This window comes from Mytilus californianus, unplaced genomic scaffold (genome assembly GCF_021869535.1).
Source record: "Mytilus californianus isolate M0D057914Y unplaced genomic scaffold, xbMytCali1.0.p SCAF_14, whole genome shotgun sequence".
Lineage (NCBI taxonomy): Eukaryota > Metazoa > Mollusca > Bivalvia > Mytilida > Mytilidae > Mytilus > Mytilus californianus.
Window position 1 is genome coordinate 33,387,293 of NW_026262626.1, and position 21,678 is coordinate 33,408,970.

The following is a 21,678-nucleotide window of genomic DNA, read 5'->3' on the forward strand; positions in this document are numbered from 1 at the left end:
TGGACCTTAATGTAGACCAATTTGAAAACGGAACCAAAAATTAAGAATCTAAATACACGGTTAGATTCGGCATATCAAAGAACCCCAAGAATTCAATTTTTGATGAAATCAAACAAAGTTTAATTTGTGACCCCGATTTGGACCAACTTGAAAACTGGGCCCATAATCAAAAATCTAAATACATGTTTAGATTCAGCATATCAAAGAACCCTAAGAATTCAATTTTTGTTAAAATCAAACTAAGTTTAATTTTGGACCCTTTGGACCTTAATGTGGACCAATTTAAAAATGGGGCCCAAAATCCAAAAACTAAATACACGGTTAGATTCAGCATATTAAAGAACCCCAAGAATTCAAGAATAAAACCCCATTGAAATTGGTCAAGAAATAAGCAATTTATACGAAGTATCTTCTTTTGCACAATACTGTGCAATTAAATATTTCTAGCTATTGCGCAATACTGTACAATTGACAATTTCTTGCTATTGCGAAATATTGTGCTATTGGATATTTCTTTCTATTGCGCAATACTGTGCAATTGAAGATTTCTTGCTATTGCGCAATACTGTGCAATTGAAGATTTCTTGCTATTGTGCAATACTGTGCAATTGAAAATTTCTTGCTATTGCACAATACTTATTATATAATAATTTACACATCCTGTTTGGTGTGTATCTCCTACCATATCATTATTATTTGCTTTTAAATATAAATCAGAAATAACCAACTTAAAATGGAAAATTTTAAAAGAAAACCCCCCCCCCCCCTCCAAATTTTTTGAACCCCCTTATGATTCATCACCCCCAAACTCAATCCCAGCCTTCCCTTTGTGGTATGGTACCTTGCAGTACAATTTCAGAGAGATCCATACACTTGAACACAAGTTATTGTCTGGAAACTAGAAAAATGTGTTTTTTTGGCCCCTTTTTGGCCCCAAATTCCTAGAATATTGAGGCAATTACCCCCATCATCAATCCCAGCCTTCCCATTGTGGTATGGTACCTTGCAGTACAATTTCAGAGAGATCCATACACTTTAACACAAGTTATTGTCTGGAAACTAGAAAAATGCTTATTTTTGGCCCCCAATTCCTAAATGTTTCGGCAATTATCCCCAAACTCAATTCCAGCTTTCCCTTTATGATATGGAACCTTGTAGTACAATTTCAGAAAGATCCATACACTAACACACACGTTATTGTCATGAAACTAGAAAAATGCCTGTTTTTTGCCCCTTTTTTGGCCCCTAATTCCTAAAATTTTGAGGCAATTACCCCCAAAATCAATCCCAGAATTCCTTTTGTGATATGGAACCTTGTGGTACAATGTCAGAGAGATCCATACACTAACACACAAGTTATGTCTGGAAGTTACAAAAATGCTTATTTTTGGCCCCTTTTTGGCCCCTAATTCCTTTACTGTTGGTACCATAACCCCCAAAATCAATCCCAACCTTCCTTTTGTGGTATTGAAACTTGTGGTAAAATTTTATAGAGATCCATTCACTTAAAATAAAGTTAGAGTGCGAAAACCAATGTGTCTTCGGACGACGCCGGACGACGCCAGACGACGACGACGACGACAACGACGACGCCAACGTCATACCAATATACGACCACAAAAATTTTTTTGCGGTCGTATAAAAATTGACTATTAAGGGCAATAACTCCTAAAGGGGACAACTGACAATTTTGGTCATGGCAACTTATTTGTAGATCTTACTTTGCTGAACATTATTGCTGTTTACAGTTTATCTCTATCTATAATAATATTCAAGATAATAACCAAAAACTGCAAAATTTCCTTAAAATTACCAATTCAGGGGCAGCAACCCAACAACAGGTTGTCAGATTTGTCTGAAAATTTCAGGGCAGATAGATCTTGACCTGATAATCAGTTTTATCCTATGTCAGATTTACTCTAAATGCTTTGGTTTCAGAGATATAAGCCAAAATCTACATTTTACCCCTATGTTCTATTTTTAGCCATGGCGGCCATCTTGGTTGGTTGGCGGGGTCATCAGACACATTTTTTAAACAAGATACCCTAATGATGATTGTGGCCAAGTTTGGTTAAATTTGGCCTAGTGGTTTCAGAGGAGAAGATTTTTGTAAAAAGCAAACGCCGACGGACGACGCCGACGACGAAGACACCGACGCCGGACGACGGACGCCAAGTGATGAGAAAACCTCGCTTGGCCCTTCGGGCCAGGTGAGCTTAAAAGTTAACGACGACGATGGACAACGACGACGGACGCCAAGTGATGAGAAAAGCTCACTTGGCCCTTTGGGCCAGGTGAGCTAAAAAAAAGAAGAGAGAAAAATAGGCCAAAATGAAGAGAATAATGTGCAGAATAGAGAATGATGTGCAAAATTTATAAAGAATTATATACATAAGTTACGGTCTGCGAACCACTTTATTGTCTATGAACCAGTAAAACTGCTTGTTTTTGGACCCTTTTTGGCACCTAATTACAAAACGGCTAAGACAATACCCCCCCAAATCAATCCCAACCTTCCTACTATGGTATGGAACCTTGTGCTAAAATTTCATAGATATACTAAAGTTATTGTCTGTGAACTCAAATGTCTTCGGACGCTGCTGCAGACATTGCCATAACATAATAGGACTGCAAAATTTTGCAGTTGTATAAAAAAGTCCATTCATTGTTAATTCTTTTTGACTTTTTGTAAATTGGATATAAGTTTTTATTTGTATGTACGATATAAACCAAATGTGAGAAATTTGAGTCAAATTGGTGAACATGAATTTGACAGCCAATGCCCCTTTAAAGTTTACACTTTTTAAAACATAATAAAATGCTCCGCTGGGCGCAGCTTGATACGACCGCAGAGGTCGAACCCTGAACAGTTGGGGCAAGTATGGACACAACATTCAAGCTTGATACAGCACTGAATTTGGATTGTGATTAAATATTTGACACAGCATAGGTTTCTGACACAGAATGAATGTGGTCTAAGAACTCAAAAAAACTTAATTTACATATACAAACCATATCATTATTATTTGCTTTTATATATAAATCAAAAATAACTAATTTAAAATGGAAAATTTTAAAGAAAAAAAAAATTTTTTGAACCCCCTAATGATTCATCCCCCCAAACTCAATCCCAGCCTTCCCTTTGTGGTATGGTACATTGCAGTACAATTTCAGAGAGATCCATACACTTGAACACAAGTTATTGTCTGGAAACTAGAAAAATGCTTGTTTTTTGGCCCCTTTTTGGCCCCAAATTCCTTAACATTTAGGGCAATTACCTCCAAACTCAAACCCAGCTTTCCCTTTGTGATATGGAACCTTGTAGTACAATTTCATAAAGATCCATACACTTACATACAAGTTATTGTACTGAAACTAGAAAAATGCTTGTTTTTTGCCCCTTTTTGGCCCCTTATTCCTAAAATTTTGAGGCAATTACCCCAAACTCAATCCCAGCCTTTCCTTTGTGGTATGGTACCTTGCAGTACAATTTCAGAGAGATCCATACACTTGAACACAAGTTATTGTCTGGAAACTAGAAAAATGCTTATTTTTGGTCCCTTTTTGGCCCCTTATTCCTTAACGTTTTGGGCAATTACCCCCAAACTCAATTCCAGCTTTCCCTTTGTGATATGGAACCTTGTAGTACAATTTCAGAAAGATCCATAGACTTACACACAAGTTATTGTCATGAAACTAGAAAAATGCTTGTTTTTTGCCCCTTTTTTGGCCCCTAATTCCTAAAATTTTGAGGCAATTACCCCCAAAATCAATCCCAGCATTCCCTTTGTGATATTAAACCTTGTGGTACAATGTCAGAGAGATCCATACACTAACACACTAAGTTTTGTCTGGAAGTTACAAAAATGCTTATTTTTGGCCCCTTTTTGGCCCCTAATTCCTTAACTGTTGGTACCATAACCCCCAAAATCAATCCCAACCTTCCTTTTGTGGTATTGAACCTTAGGGTAAAATTTCATAGAGATCCATTCACTTAAACTAAAGTTAGAGTGCGAAAACCAATGTGTCTTCGGACGACGACGACGACATACCAATATACGACCGCAAAATTCGGTCGTATAAAAATACCAGACTTTATAAAGATTCCTCTTAAAAGGTTGATCATTGTATTTTCTCAGTAAACCCGAGACCAATGGATAAAGAGACTTCAACATAAGACAATCAAAGCGCGAAAGCGCTGTAAAGGCAGTTAATTACAGGTTGTGTGTATTTTTAGTCCAGTTATATCATTATCTTGCATAGTACATTGTACTTATCAGAGGTGGCTTTCAGTATTTAAGATTTAGAGTTCTCTAACGATATTGAACAAGTTTTATGAATGTCATATTCTGAGCACTATATGAAGGCGATTGTTCTCACTTGTTTATGAACTAGTGCATTATGTCCAGTTTGTACCTTTTTTATCTATGTTTATAGTCAAATACTGTTTAAAATAGTTTGGCATTTTCTTTTAAGTAATAAGTAAATGTTATCAACTGTATTTTATTCAACTTTGCAAATGTGGTTTGTTACTGGTAAGTACAATGTATGGATGATAGTTGTTTCATTGGCAATCATAACACATCTCCTTATTTATATAATGATCTATATTCAACGACCTCAGGTACAAAAAAAATGTATGTAACTAAACTATGATGGGAAACCTTTGACTTCTTTCTTTAATATAAACTTTTGATTTGGTACCATAGAATTATGTAGAATAAATGTACATTGCAACATGTCAACTCTTTCAATGACAATACTTTTTTTAGAAACTATAACTCCAAGCAAAATTATATTTCCAAGTATAAAGTAATTTATGAATGAAACAAGAGTGCACACGCTGAAATGTCTCGCCTTCTTTACTAATCATTGATATTATGTTGATAGTCCTAAATATAAAGCTTTATTACAACTGTCACATAAACTTAACATTAACCAAGTAAACTAAACATTGACCAATGAACCAAGAAAATGAGGTCAAGGTCAGATGAACCATGCTAGGCAGGCATGTACAGCTAACAATTCTTCCATACAACAAATATAGTTGACCTATTGCTTATAGTTTAAGAAAAACAGACCAAAACACAAAAACTTAAAACTGAGCAATGAACCTTGAAAATGAGGTCAAGGTAAAAAAAAACCTGTGTGACTGACATATAGATCATAAAATATTTCCATACACCAAATATAGTTGAACTATTGCATATAGTATAAGAAAAGAAGACAAAACTCAAAAACTTAACTTTGACCACTGAACCGTGAAAATGAGGTCAAGGTCAGATGACACCTGCCAGCTAGACATGTACACCTTACAATCATTCCATACACCAAATATAGTAGACCTATTGCATACAGTATAATTAAACATACCAAAACACAAAAACTTAACTATAACCACTGAACCATGAAAATGAGGTCAAGATCAGATGACACCTGCCAGTTGGACATGTACACCTTACAGTCCTTCCATACACCGAATATACTAGACCTATTGCTTATAGTATCTGAGATATGGACTTGACCACCAAAACTTAACCTTGTTCACTGATCCATGAAATGAGGTCGAGGTCAAGTGAAAACTGTCTGACGGGCATGAGGACCTTGCAAGGTATGCACATACCAAATAAAGTTATCCTATTACTTATAATAAGAGAGAATTCAACATTACAAAAAATCTTTACTTTTTTTTCAAGTAGTCACTGAACCATGAAAATGAGGTCAAGGACATTGGACAAGTGACTGACGGAAACTTCATAACATGAGGCATCCATATACAAAGTATGAAGCATCCAGACCTTCCACCTTCTAAAATATAAAGCTTTTAAGAAGTTAGCGAACTTAGCCGGATCACTTTCCCTATGTCGAGCTTTCTGCGACAAAAGTTGCAGGCTCGACAAAAAGGAGTTCTTAATTAAGCAATAAATTGATTCGCTGAGCGCAGCTGGATACACCCACAGAGGTCCAACCCTGAACAGTTGGGGCAAAAATGGACACAATATTCAAGCTTGATACAGGTCTGAATTTGGATTGTAATTAAATATTTGACATATTATAACTTCTGAATAAATGTAGTCAAAGAACTTGAAATCGGTTATATGAATTGAATTTATATTCAATTAAAGATTTCTTGCTGTTGTGCAATACACTGTGCTGTTGCGCAATACTTAATAAATCTGTTGCCAGACTATAAACAAATAAAGTTCAATTTCTTCTCAATGTCATATTTGAAATTTATGAAAATCAATAGGGAGATTACATCAATAGCTATAAATAATTCACCAAAGTTTCATGCGAACTACTTAAAGCATTTTTGAGTTGTTGTCCAAAAACTCGAAAATCCCCCCCTTTTTAATGAATAAAACCCCACAACTCAATAATGTAAAATCTAAAATTTATAAAATTCTAAAGGGAGCTTACGGATTGATAATTTAGTCTTAGATGCAAGATTTTTATATCAGTTGTTTGTGGCTTTGAACTAGCTGTCAGTAAATGCGAGTACTCTCAGATCTGTACTTAGTGTCTTTTTGTTGTTTGGATGTACAACTACCCGGCCACGTCCACTTGTATTTGTATTTATCCATCTGATGAGTTAAGCCTCTTTCAACTGATTTTTATAGTTCGCTCTTATATTGTACTGTTACACCACTGTCCCAGGTTAGGGGGTGGGTTGGGATCCCGCGAACATGTTTAACCCCCCCACATTCTGTATGTACATGTATGTGCCTGTCCCAAGTCAGGAGCCTGTTATTCAGTGGTTGTCGTTTGTTTATGTGTTGCATATTTGTTATTCGTTCATTTTTTGTACATAAATTAGGCCGTTAGTTTTCTTGTTTGAATTGTTTTACATTGTCATTTCGGGGCCTTTTATAGCTCACTGTGCGGTATGTGCTTTGCTCATTGTTGAAGGCCGTACTGTGACCTATAGCTGTTAATTTCTGTGTCATTTGGTCTCTTGTGGAGAGTTGTCTCATTGGCAATCATACCACATCTTCTTTTTTATATTTACATCAACAGATATAAACAATTCACCAAAGTCAAGGTGAGACAACAAAACTTAGTTGTAAGATCTCTGAAATTTTTTACATGTACAAGTTTTTCTAATTGTTGGAGATTGTATGGTGACAGTAACACCTGTAACTGCTTAACCCATTTCTTATGCACTTTGGTTCGATAAACTCACTGAATATCATACCACATCTCCTTATTTTTATATGCATTACAATTTACATGTGCATGTAATTGTAAATAATATTTGTATATATATATCAGAACAAACTTCATTGCGTCACTTTTATTTATGCATCCTTTGGCACAATACAAGTTCTAAAATTACACAACATAAAACAACTAAATGTTATTTCAGATGAAAGTTTTGTTTCAGTTCCATTCATAGGATTTATTAGAATTTTGTGTTTTGCCAAGTCCAATAATTAGCTCTATGTGCACGTGTTAATTGGAGACTTTTCTATCCCGTATAAGAGTTTTGGAACTAATTCTGTTTCTTTTTTTGAAAAAAGTGAGCAAACAAATCTTGCACATTTAAACCTTTGTCTGCCATCACACTGTCACCTGGATCACATAATTGAACTATTCTACATCTTTCAACTATTTCACAGTCACTGGTACAATCAACATATGCATTAGAGACATAGTTGACTAAACCACCAGGTGTCGAACATACAAGTATTTTCAGAGTTTCTGTTTTTATATGATGAAAAGGTTGCCTGAGCTCTAGGAGCTTTAGGTTTTATCACGGGATATTCTGTGCTGTCAATGATAATCCAAGTTGTAGGAAACTTTAATTCTAAGTTGGATGGCGAAAAATACCTGACTAAACCACTAAATGGCCAAGTGTTAGCCTCACGCCACTGTTTAGACATAAAAACAATCCATGTTTACACAATATTCTTAACACTAGTTTCAATCTAGAATCTAGACAGTTCAAAGTTGGTTGTATAATGCATCAATTTCATCAAAGTCATAAAAAAACTGATTTTCAAATGACACCCTATCAATTTGAAAATATATGTATCTCAAACAATGTGCTGTTGGACCAAGTGTGGTCAAAACAAATAAAAATTTAGTATACAACTCTAAACCGGTATAAAAATGCATGGCTGTGTCACGGGTCTTCATTTCAAAATTCTCTGCTGAAAATATAGGCATTGATGGTGTTTGCGTAATTCCATCTGTGAAGCTCAACATTAGCTCGGCAGTTGGTGGTGGACAGTCATAAATCCTGTCTGCAGTATGAATTACTTCTTCAGGAAAACCAACTTTACAATCAAAACTTTCCTCTAGATTTCTACTACAATATTCATCAAGTTTAGTTCTTTTGTTTTCACAGGAAACTGCCCTGATTTTTCTTTTTGCAGACGATTCAGTCTCTTGCTTGGTCCAGGAAAATAGGCTGGGATTGGCAGTAGACTTAAGTCTCTGTACGGTGGGTTTGTGCCCTGAAAAAGGTTATAAAACATTAGTTTTTTGATAATTAAATGAACTTCCATTAGCAATGCATACTTTGTACAGAAGCAAGTTAACTCGTACCATTGTAAACTCGTACCACGTAAACTCGTACCAACGTACACTCGTACCACTGGGAAGTCGTACCAATCAGAACTCGTACCACTGCAAACTCGTACCATTAAAAATATTTTCAAAAATACGAAAGTTTTATGATTTTTTTTTGGTAAACTAAATAAAAAAAGTTGAATTACTTGAATTTTATACTAGATTTTAATGAAAACTTAGACAAAAATACGAATGTTTTATGATTATTTTTTTTTTAAGCTTTATACAAAAAATTAAAATATCTTTGAAATTTATACCAGATTTTAATGAAAACTTAGACAAAAATACAAATGTAATTTCTTAATTACCATGCTAATAAATATATTAAATTCCTTTGATTGTGTGATTATTGGTTGATTATTAACTAATCAACTTGTATAATCATATAAGCATGGTCATATTCTGCTGAAATGTGCTGAATATTGTATAAAAATAAATTTCATACTTTCTAACTGTTGGTCATAAACAATTTTAAACCTTTAAAACACAATCAATAAATTCTTTCATTAAATAAAATTCCTTTTAGAAACAATAGAAAAATACCCAAATCTATTCAATGTTACTGATTTGGAATGATTAAAAATTAAATCAAATAGTTGTCAGTAAAAGTTTAAAAAAGAGTCTATTCAAGGGAGACAACAAAGCCAATCTGCCACGGTTTTCTCTATCCAATTAGACAAGGAAAATTAGCTACAAATTGGTTATTGTAATTTCAAATTATATACATTTTACAGACTTAAGAGGTATTGAGTGAAATTAAAGTATATATTCATCATTAAACACCATTTGAATGCATTTAAATAAGTTGGTACGAGTTTACAATGGTATGAATTTACCGTGGTACGAGTTAGCAGTGGTACGAGTTTGCATTGGAACGAGTTTTTGTTTAGTGGTACGAGTTGACATTGGTATGAGTTACAATGGTACGAGATAACTATAATTCCTTTGTACTAGTAACCTGGCAAAATATTAACTAGATTTATTCATTACAATCTGGATAAAACTATGTTAGCCTGATTCAATGTACATCAAAATGTATGTTATGTAAATCCAAAGGACAAACAATGAGAGACGTATGCAACAAACATACATTGTTTGTACCTAAATAACTATAATATAGATGAGAGCATGTCATTGTTTTGTTCCTGTTAACATTGTCATTGATATTTTTCAAGAAAGTCTATGAGGCATAGCTTATGCATTCCTGTCATTACTACCAGGCGCGTAGCAACCCGTACGCAAAAACGCAGTTGCGTACACATCGAAAATTTGACAAAAATAAAAATATGGTTAATCTAGTAAGAATAAAAGTAAGGTAATAAATTTAATTAATAAGTATTATACAAACATGTTAATAATCACTTTGCTGCCATATTCCGTTCCGGAAACTACTCTTTTCATTTACAGAACCAGCATCGTTCATCGTGAAATTGTTATTCCTTCTTTGTAATTTGGAGTTGGTTAGCAAAATGGACTGGAGATTTTGATGGCATTCCTAACAACTTACAGGAAATATTAAATGTTATAAACAAGGATTTATACACGGGATTCTTTAATATACTTAACGTATTTGCATGTGTGCCGGTCTCAACGGCAACTGCAGAACGGTCTTTCAGTACCATGATAAGAGTGAAGACCTACTTGACTGAAATAAAATGCAAACCAATCGTTTATCTGGGCTTGGTCTATTGAACATATACCGTGAAAAACAAATTTCAGCAGACACTGTTTTGGACATCTTCAGTAGAAGAAAGGAAAGGAAATAGGCCTTGATTTTTCAGAACTAACTTTGAGAATTAAAAGCCGAAAGAAAGACTACTTGTTCACTTAAAAAAGAAAACATGAAGAAATGTGATTCTATTATTCATGTATTTTCTCACTTAAAAAATTACCCTCAAAGTTGCATGGTGTTGGCTCAGAAATTTTGTTTTTCTATATATATATATATATATATATAGTGGGTTGAGTCTGATTATGTAACAATTAAAATATATGGTGGTGGCTCCATGTATTTTAATTGTACTTAATACCTACTCAAGCTTAACCCACTAGTCTACACATTAGAAAAACCAAATTTCTAAGCAAACCGTACGTGTTTGTTTTTCTCTAGTTAATTTTTTTTTCAAATTTATCTTCAAAAGTTGTCTTGTTACTCATGAAAAGAAAATTTTCGTGAGGTCATTTTATGTCCAAGGAAGTTGCAAGAATGCAGGATTTTGCACCATTTACCCCAGAGCTTCAGGGGGACCTCAACGGCCCCATACCCCCTAACGAAGGACTTCCTTCTCCGGCATTGAGTACACATCATTTTGGCCTAGCTACGCCCCTGACTACATAAGCATAATTACTGCTAAAATAATTCTCAGTATGATATACCTCTTGTAAGAAATCATTATAATTGTAGCAAGCACCAAAAAATCTCAAACAGATCACATTGAATCGTAATCCAAAAAATTATGACGTCTTGAATTAACCACCCCCTTTTATTCTAAAACGATAATTGCGGTTGTAAACTGACTTTGGTTTATTCGCATGGCGATTACATATATAACTATATATTTTAAAAAGAAAATAGAGTTTTACCATGAATAGTTTCCTGCACGTAGTCTTTTTCAGTAAAATGTGCCTTGCAAACAACAGCTGATTGAGATGGACTCCACGATTTCATCGTGTTCTCGTCCAATCTGCGTATGGGCCATGGCGTTGATCCAACTTTTCCTTCTTTTTAAGTCATTTGGAAATGCATGTCCTCCTCTTAAATGACATCCAGGTACACAACAACAAGTACTTGGCATCGTTAATTAAAAATGCAACTGTAATAGTTGCACAGTGCAGAAACCGGAAGTTGAAGTACAGGATCGGCTACCACGGCGCCACCTATTCAGGAACGATAATTTGCTACTTTATATAACTGCGAAATAACAATAACGTTAGACGGGTTCGCGTGCATAAACAGAAATGCGCTTTAAATTGTATAATATAATTCATGTTCAGTCGACCTTTAATTATTATATCAACGACTGAAATGATTTATAAACATCTAGATTGCAGATAACACTCGAAATTAACCCGACCTCTTTCCATACGGAATTCAAATAATTCTAGTTTGTCAATCGGTTGACTGCTTATAATGTAAAATACAAATATATCAAAAGTTTTTAAAACTAACAAAACACAATGATCGTTTCTCTATTTCCCAATGTAAATGAAATGAGACAAAAAACATTTTATACCACAATAAGAAGAGGAGAGAATCAACATTTTCCGGATCTACTTGGAGCTAAATGACCCCCCACGTAGATAAGTTGGATATCGCGGAAAGAAATATTAACACGGCAACTAGAAAGGCATTAAAGCACTGCCTTTAAAAATTTACCATTAAATGGTCTTTTAAGGGGCATTTCTATGTTTAAACAAAAAAGTCTCTTGAAAAAGGTGCATGAGGATAATTATCATTAGGCACATAAATATTACCAAAAATAATTCCATGAAGGTTTGAAAAAGATTTTGATGTCTGAAAAACTTAAACCTTAGACTTTATTTTAATGTTAACAGCAAAAACTAGAGGCTTTCAAGGGCCTGTGTCGCTCACCTGTATTTACTGATGCTTTGGAAATCATGTAAAATAAGGTTAAAATCATAATTAATAGTATTAGATATTAGATATTATAATGATATCTAAGATAATAACAAACAAGAGGCTCTCAAGAGCCTGAATCGCTCACCTGTATTTCAGAGGAGAAGATTTTTTAATGTTAGCAAACTTGATGAACAAATTGGGTAAAATTGTCTTTAAAGGGCAATAACTCCTTAAGGGGTCAATTGACAATTTTGGTCATATAAACTTTTTTGTAGATCTTACTTTGCTGAACATTATTGCTGCTTACAGTTTACATATATCTATAGTAATATTCAAAATAATAACAAACTAGAGGCTCTAAAGAGCCTGTGTCGCTCACCTTGGTCTATGTGAATATTAAATAAAGGACGCAGATGGATTCATGACAAAATTGTGTTTTGGTGATGGTGATGTGTTTGTACATCTTAATTTACTGAACATTTTTCCTGCTTACAATTATCTCTATCTATAATTAACTTGGCCCAGTAGTTTCAGAGGAGAAGATTTTTGTAAAAGATTACTAAGATTTACGAAAAAATGGTTAAAAATTGACTATAAAGGGCAATAGCTCCTAAAGGGGTCAACTGACAATTTCGGTCATGTTGACTTATTTGTAGATCTTACTTTGCCGACATTTATTGTTTTTTACAGTTTATCTCTATCTATAATAATAATCAAGATAATAACCAAAAACAGCAAAATTACCTTAAAATTACCAATTCAGGGGCAGCAACCCAACAACGGGTTGTCCGATTCATCTGAAAATTTCAGGGCAGATAGATCGTGACCTGATAAACAATTTTACTGCATGTCAGATTTGCTTTAAATGCTTTGGTTTTTGAGTTAAAAGCCAAAAACTGAATTTTACCCCTATGTTCTATTTTTAGCCGTGGCGGCCATCTTGGTTGGTTGACCAGGTCACGCCACACATTTTTAAAACTAAATAACCAAATGATGATTGTGGCCAAGTTTGGTTTAATTTGGCCACGTAGTTTCAGAGGAGAAGATTTTTGTAAAAGATTACTAAGATTTACGAAAAATTGTTAAAAATTGACTATAAAGGGCAATAACTCCTAAAGGGGTCAACTGACCATTTCAGTCATGTTAACTTATTTGTTAATCTTACTTTGCTGAACATTATTGCTGTTTACAGTTTATCTCTATCTATAATAATATTCAAGATAATAACCAAAAACAGCAAAATTTCCTTAAAATTACCAATTCAGGGGCAGCAACCCAACAACAGGTTGTTCGATTCATCTGAAAATTTCAGGGCAGATAGATCTTGACCTGATAAACAATTTTACTTCAGTCAGATTTGCTCTAAATGCTTTGGTTTTTGAGTTATAAGCCAAACACTGCATTTTACCCCTATGTTTTATTTTTAGCTGTGGCCGCCATTTTGGTTGGTTGGCCGGGTCACGCCACACATTTTTTAAACTAGATACCCCAATGATGATTGTGGCCAAGTTTGGTTTAGTTTGGCCCAGTTGTTTCAGAGGAGAAGATTTTTGTAAAAGATAACTAAGATTTACGAAAAATGGTTAAAAATTGACTATAAAGGGCAATTACTCCTAAAGGGGTCAACTGACCATTTCGTTTATTTGACTTATTTGTAAATCTTACTTTGCTGAACATTATTGCTGTTTACAGTTTATCTCTATCTATAATAATATTCAAGATAATAACCAAAAACAGCAAAATTTCCTTAAAATTACCAATTCAGGGGCAGCAACCCAATAACGGGTTGTCCGATTCATCTGAAAATTTCAGGGCAGATAGATCTTGACCTGATGAACAATTTTACCCCATGTCAGATTTGCTCTTAATGCTTTGGTTTTTGAGTTATAAGCTAAAAACTGCATTTTACCCCTATGTTCTATTTTTAGCCGTGGCGGCCATCTTGGTTGGTTGACCAGGTCACGCCACACATTTTTAAAACTAGATACCCCAATGATGATTGTGGCCAAGTTTGGTTAAATTTGGCCCAGTAGTTTCAGAGGAGAAGATTTTTGTAAAAGTTTACGGACGACGGACGACGGACGACGGACGCAGGACGACGGACGCAGGACGACGGACGACGGACGCAAAGTGATGAGAAAAGCTCACTTGACCTTTCAGGTCAGGTGAGCTAAAAACTGCAAAATTTTGTTAAAACTACTAATTCAGTGGCAGCAATCCAACAATGGGTTGTTCCATTCATCTGATAATTTCAGGGATGATAGATCTTGACCAATTGAACAATTTTACCCCATGTCGCATTTGCTCTAAAAGATTTAGTTTTTGAGATATAAGCCAATAAAATGCTCCGCAGGGCGCAGCTTGATACGACCCCAGAGGTCGAACCCTGAACAGTTGGGGCAAGTATGGATACAACATTCAAGCTTGATACAGCTTTGCATTTGGATTGTGATTAAATATTTGACACAGCATAGGTTTCTGACACAGAATGAATGTGGTCTAAGAACTTAAAAATTTTAAATTGGACATTCACCTATTATGGTCCAATATCCAAAATCTAAATACATGGTTAGATTCAGCATATCAAAGAACCCCAAGAATTCAATTTTTGATGAAATCAAACAAAGTTTAATTTTGGACCCTTTTGACCTCAATGTAGACAAAGTTGATAACGGGGCCCAAAAATCAAAAATCTAAATACATGGTTAGATTCAGCATATCAAAGAACCCCAATAATTCAATTTTTGATGAAATCAAACAAAGTTTAATTTTGGACCCGATTTGGACCAACTTGAAAACTGGGCCCATAATCAAAAATCTAAATACATGTTTAGATTCAGCATATCAAAGAACCCTAAGAATTCAATTTTTGTTAAAATCAAACTAAGTTTAATTTTGGACCCTTTGGACATTAATGTAGACCAATTTGAAAACGGAACCAAAAATTAAGAATCTAAATACACGGTTAGATTCGGCATATCAAAGAACCCCAATAATTCAATTTTTCATGAAATCAAACAAAGTTTAATTTTGGACCCTTTGGACCTCAATGTGGACCAATTTAAAAACGGGGCCCAAAATCCAAAAACTAAATACACGGTTAGATTCAGCATATTAAAGAAACCCAAAAATTCAAGAATAAAACCCCATTGAAATTGGTCAAGAAATAAGCAATTTATACGAAGTATCTTCTTTTGCACAATACTGTGCAATTAAATATTTCTTGCTATTGTGCAATACTGTACAATTGACAATTTCTTGCTATTGCGCAATATTGTGCTATTTGATATTTCTTGCTATTGCGCAATACTGTGCAATTGAAGATTTCTTGCTATTGCGCAATACTGTGCAATTGAAGATTTCTTGCTATTGTGCAATACTGTGCAATTGAAAATTTCTTGCTATTGCACAATACTTATTATATAATAATTTACACATCCTGTTTGGTGTGTATCTCCTACCATATCATTATTATTTGCTTTTAAATATAAATCAGAAATAACCAACTTAAAATGGAAAATTTTAAAAGAAAAAAAAAAGGAAAAAAAGAAAAAAAAGGAAAAAAAAAAAAATCCACCCCCCCCCCCAATTTTTTGAACCCCCTTATGATTCATCACCCCCATACTTAATCCCAGCCTTCCCTTTATGGTATGGTACCTTGCAGTACAATTTCAGAGAGATCCATACACTTGAACACAAGTTATTGTCTGGAAACTAGGAAAATGTGTTTTTTGGCCCCTTTTTGGCCCCAAATTCCTAAACGTTTAGGGCAATTACCCCCAAACTCAAACCCAGGTTTCCCTTTGTGATATGGAACCTTGTAGTACAATTTCAGAAAGATCCATACACTTACACACAAGTTATTGTCCTGAAACTAGAAAAATGCTTGTTTTTTGCCCCTTTTTGGCCCCTAATTCCTAAAATATTGAGGCAATTACCCCCATCATCAATCCTAGCATTCCCTTTGTGGTATGGTACATTGCAGTACAATTTCAGAGAGATCCATACACTTGAACACAAGTTATTGTCTGGAAACTAGAAAAATGCTTATTTTTGGCCCCTTTTTGGCCCCCAATTCCTAAACGTTTCGGCAATTACCCCCAAACTCAATTCCAGCTTTCCCTTTGTGATATGGAACCTTGTAGTACAATTTCAGAAAGATCCATACACTTACACACAAGTTATTGTCATGAAACTAGAAAAATGCTTGTTTTTTGCCCCTTTTTTGGCCCCTAATTCCTAAAATTTTGAGGCAATTACCCCCAAAATCAATCCCAGCATTCCTTTTTGTGATATGGAATCTTGTGGTACAATGTCAGAGAGATCCATACACTAACACACAAGTTATGTCTAGAAGTTACAAAAATGCTTACTTTTGGCCCCTTTTGGGCCCCTAATTCCTTTACTGTTGATACCATAACCCCCAAAATCAATCCCAACCTTCCTTTTGTAGTATTGAACCTTGTGGTAAAATTTCATAGAGATCCATTCACTTAAACTAAAGTTAGAGTGCGAAAACCAATGTGTCTTCGGACGACGCCGGACGACGCCAGACGACGACGACGACGACGCCAACGTCATACCAATATACGACCACAAAAATTTTTTTGCGGTCGTATAAAAACTGCATTTGACCCTTATGTTCTATTTTTAGCCATGGCGGCCATGTTTGTCGATGGATACAAACTTCGGATACAATTTATAAACAAGATACCCTAAGGAACATTTAGTTAAAGTTTGAAGGTAATTGGCCCAGTAGTTTCAGAGGAGAAGATTTTTAAATGTTAGCAAACTTGATGAACAAATTGTGTAAAATTGTCTTTAAAGGGCAATTACTCCTTAAGGGGTCAATTGACAATTATGGTCATATTAACTTTTTTGTAGATCTTACTTTGCTGAACATTATTGCTGCTTACAGTTTATAAACTAGATACCCTAAGGAACATTTAGTTAAAGTTTGAAGGTAATTGGCCCAGTAGTTTCAGAGGTGAAGATTTTTTAAATAGTTTACGACGACAGACGACAGACGACAACAGACGACGACGACAACGGACGCCAAGTGATGGCGTAAGCTCACATAGGGCCCTTCAGGCCCAGTGAGCTAAAAACTGCAAAATTTCTGTAAAATTACTGACTCAGGGGCAGCAACCCAACAACGGGTTGTCGGATTCGTCTGAAAATTTCAGGGTAGATAAATCTAAATCTGATGAACATTTTTGCCACCTGTCAGATTTGCTCTAAATGCTTTAGTTTCAGATATATAAACCAAAAACTGCATTTTACCCTTATGTTCTATTTTTAACCAAGTCAGTCATGATGGTTGGGAGGCGGGGTCATGGGACAAATTTTTTAAACTAAATACCCTAATAATGATTATGGCCAAGTATGGTTAAATTTGTCTCAGTAGTTTCAGAGAAGAAGATTTTTGTAAAAGATTACAAAACTTACGAAAAATTGTTAAAAATTGACTATAAAGGGCAATAACTCCTAAAGGGGTCGACTGACAATTTTGGTCATGTCGACTTATTTGTAGATCTTACTTTGCTGAACATTATTGCTGTTTACAGCTTATCTCTATCTATAATAATATTCAAGATAATAACCAAAAACTGCAAAATTTCCTTAAAATTACCAATTCAGGGGCAGCAACCCAACAACAGATTGTCAGATTTGTCTGAAAATTTCAAGGCAGATAGATCTTGACCTGATAATCAGTTTTACCCTATGTCAGATTTACTCTGAATGCTTTGGTTTCAGAGATATAAGCCAAAATCTACATTTTACCCCTATGTTCTATTTTTAGCCATGGCGGCAATCTTGGTTGGTTGGCGGGGTCATCGGACACATTTTTTAAACAAGATACCCTAATGATGATTGTGGCCAAGTTTGGTTAAATTTGGCCCAGTGGTTTCAGAGGAGAAGTTTTTTGTAAAAAGCTAACGACAACGGCGGACGACGACGACAACAACGAAGGACGACGGACGCCAAGTGATGAGAAAAGCTCACTTGGCACTTCAGGCCAGGTGAGCTAAAAAAAGAAAGTCAATTCATCAGTAAAATACGGAAAATTATTTTCAAAATTTTGCTCAGCTGTCTTTTGATCATAAAAAATCTTCTAAGTTTCATAAAATTCCATAAAGGAACATGTTAGTTGGTTTGTTTGTGCTTTGTGCTGATTTATTGAGTAAGGCTATTTGCAAATGATTTTTACAGTTTGCTCTTATGATGTGCTGTAACATCACTGTCCTAGGTAAGCATGGTAAGGGAAAGGGTTGAGCAATCACAAACATGTTTAACCTAGCCACATACTTTATGTGCCTGATCCAAGTCAGGAGCCTGAAATTAAGTGGCTGTCATTTGTTCATGTCATATTGGTTTTTTTGTAAATTGTAAATTAATTTCCTTGTTTGAATTGTTTCAAATTTTTCATTTTGGGGCAATTTATAGCTGACTATACGGCGTGGGTTTTTTCACTGTTGAAGGCTGTATGGTCACCTTTGATAGCTTATATCTTTGTCATTTGAAATCTGCTGGATAGTTGTCTCATTGGCAATTACACCATATCTGCTTATTTTTATATTGAAAAAGTTATTGATATTTATAAACTGAACCTTAATGTCAACGTTGATTCTGGAATGTAGAAGCGCTATGTATCCATTTTGCTACATTTTTAGGCTTAAAAAAAATCAACGTACATATGTACATGTATATAAGGGCAGTATTCAGGAATACTGTATTTAAAAAAAATTTCAACATTGTTTGAAGAAAATACCTTTCCAAAATTAGCAATATTCATATAATAATTCTTACCTGTATGTTGTTTAATGATGCCATTTCTGGGTTCTTGGACTGCTACTCTTGCTCTTTCTATGTCCTGTTTACTAAGGCTAGAAATCTGTCGGATGATGTCCTAAAACAGGGGGAAAAATAATACTAGTTTTTTTGCCCCTTTTAGGCCCCTTATTCCTTAACGATTTGGACCATGACCCCCATATCAATTCTAACCTTTCCTTTAGAAGTATTGAACCTTGAGGTAAAATTTCATAGAAATCCATACTTATTGTCCTGAAACAAAAAAAATGCTTGTTTTTGACCCATTTTTGGCCCCTAATTATTAAACAGCTATGACATTAACCCCCAAAATCAATCTTAACCTTCTTCTTATGGTATGGAACCTTGTGCTAAAATTTCATAGAGATCCATACACTTATTTTCAAGTTATTGTCTGTGAACCAGGGTAATGCTTTTGTTTGGGCCTTAATTACTAAACAGCTATGACAATAACCCCCAAAATCAATCCCAACCTTCCTATTGTGGTACGGAACCTTGTGCTAAAATTTCATATACCATACACTTATACTCAAGTTATTGTCTGTGAACCCAAATGTTTGCGTACAACAAATGTCTTCGGACAACGACACAGACATCACCATAACATAATATGGAAGCAAAAATTTTGTGGTCGAGTCAAAATATTCATATTAAATTCTTAGATATATATATATATATAGTTGTAAAGAGATATCAAGTTGTGTTTTCCTTTGTTTAGTCTGCAAATTACACTCCTCCAGATCATTATGTGTTCCGTGTTTACTGATATCCATTATTAATGACAATTAACAAATTTTGCTTTTTTGCTACACCTAATGTTAATAGTGTATGTTGTCTCCCTATCTTTACAAATATTATTAATTGGTAGGAAAATTCAATATCAATGGTCTTTAATAAACATTCACAATGGTTGTTTAACAAAATTTATTTTAATATTAAGAAAAATTAAAGAATGACTTGGCTGTATTCATAAATATCTTTTCATTTAAAGTATACTTAATGCCTATGTTTACGCTGGTTATTTCTAGTGTATATGTATAATTCTCTAATGGTTGTGGCCTTTTATCTAATTCTCACATGAAGAAATATTCTTATATCACACTGCATGGAGTTAGATACAAATAAATGGGGAATGTGTCCATGGGACATAGATGATGCCCCCGCTTGCATATCATATATAGTTATAAAGGGACATAACTGAAGAACGGTAAAAGTGACGCTACCCAAATTTGTACTTGATCTGAGTTTTGGGTAATAAGTATTGTGTATAAGTCTCATAACATTTGGTTGAGGTTAACTTTAGTTAGAGAACAGAAACGAAAAATTCAGCAATTTTTCCATTTGTAAACAGACACAACTCTAGAATGGTAAAAGTGACACCACCAAAATTCAAACTTTATCTGTATTTTGTGGTAATAAGCATTGTGTATAAGTTTCATAACATTTGGTTGAGACAAACTAAAGTTAGAGAACGGAAACGAAAAAATTCAGTAATTTTTATGTTTATAAATGGGCATAACTCTAGAACGGTAAAAGTGATGCCACCCAATTTCAAACTTGATCTGTATTATGAGGTAATAAGCATTGTGTATAAGTTTCATAACATTCGGTTGCGGCAAACTAAAGTTAGAGAATGGAAACGAAAAATTCAGCATTTTTTATGTTTATAAAGGGGCATAACTCAAGAACCGTAAAAGTGACGCTACCCAATTTCGAACTTGATCTGTATTATGTGGTAATAAGCATTGTATATAAGTTTCATAACATTTGGTGGAGGCAAACTAAAGTTAGAGAACAGAAACCAACTTTGGGACATACGGACGGACATATGGACGTACAGATGGACAAGGGTAAAACTTAATGCCCCCTCTGCTACGGCGGGGGCATAAAAAGAGATACCAAAATGAGTTAATTTGATTGGCTTATCCAGCATCATGAACCTAGGTATATTGAAACATTTTCATTGGCTATTCGTTAGATCATTGATGACTTTCAAAGGTCAAAACAATTTACATTTCTTCCATGGCAACGGAATTGTGTAATTTCTTCCATAATACACAATATAACACTCACACTTTTCACCTAAAATCTTTTTTTTGTCAAATTTCACTGCATTTAGAAGCTTACAAACAGTTTTAAAATGTCTGATGTAAAAGTTTGAAGCCGGAACAGGATATATGACTTCATACTGGTATGTGCAAAAGACTAGATCAACGAGTTGCAGACTTTTCTATTTAACATAAAAAGAATCTTTACCATAAGAGAAATAGGTTTAACAACTCATGAGAATTTGATATCGCTTGATATGGACTAGCTAAGTTTCACTCGTTATGAAACCTGTACGGGTAATTTAAACGTACACATGATATCATCTTAACATATATGCATGTCAACACAATAACATGGAAAATATGTAAAAATTTGTTGTATCAAAAGCTATGTATATACTGCGTGTACAATACTGTGAAAGTTTGTTCGTTGGGTACCAATTTTCGTGGTTTCCATGAATTTAATTGTCCAACGAAATATAACAACTGTTGTCCAAATCAAGACATGGAAAGATCCCAATGTAGGTTTGACTACATGGATACAGGCATATATATTATCTAGAGAATACATCGAATATCAGCAAACGCACTATGAACTATATACATTTGTATATACAACTTCAGATTTTATCCATTTAATCTTTA

General features: G+C 34.5%; 2 protein-coding genes and 1 long non-coding RNA gene across 5 annotated transcripts in view; all 3 read right to left on the reverse strand.

The window, feature by feature from the left end:
* LOC127724646 (serine/threonine-protein kinase LATS1-like) overlaps positions 1-21,678 on the reverse strand; it is a 135,289-nt gene that overhangs the window by 101,120 nt on the left and 12,491 nt on the right. The window contains exon 3 of the mRNA XM_052231671.1: positions 18,965-19,064. Within this exon, the coding sequence (XP_052087631.1) occupies positions 18,965-19,064 (100 nt within the window). The remainder of the gene's footprint in view (positions 1-18,964; positions 19,065-21,678) is intronic.
* Positions 753-18,931, reverse strand: LOC127724761 (uncharacterized). 3 transcript variants are annotated; one of them, XR_007992662.1, is made up of 3 exons: positions 16,133-18,931; positions 3,157-3,478; positions 753-1,002 (listed from the first exon to the last, which is right to left on the reverse strand). It is a non-coding gene; the product is annotated as an uncharacterized LOC127724761 (long non-coding RNA). The 3 variants fall into 3 exon arrangements; XR_007992663.1 differs by having other exon boundaries at positions 3,157-3,639; positions 16,293-18,924; XR_007992664.1 differs by having other exon boundaries at positions 3,157-3,962; positions 16,616-18,922.
* LOC127724740 (uncharacterized) lies at positions 7,081-11,944 on the reverse strand. Its single transcript, XM_052231836.1, has 2 exons — positions 11,158-11,944; positions 7,081-8,459 (listed from the first exon to the last, which is right to left on the reverse strand). The coding sequence occupies exons 1-2, from the start codon at positions 11,240-11,242 to the stop codon at positions 7,945-7,947; spliced, it is 600 nt and encodes a 199-aa protein (XP_052087796.1). The 5' UTR covers positions 11,243-11,944; the 3' UTR covers positions 7,081-7,944.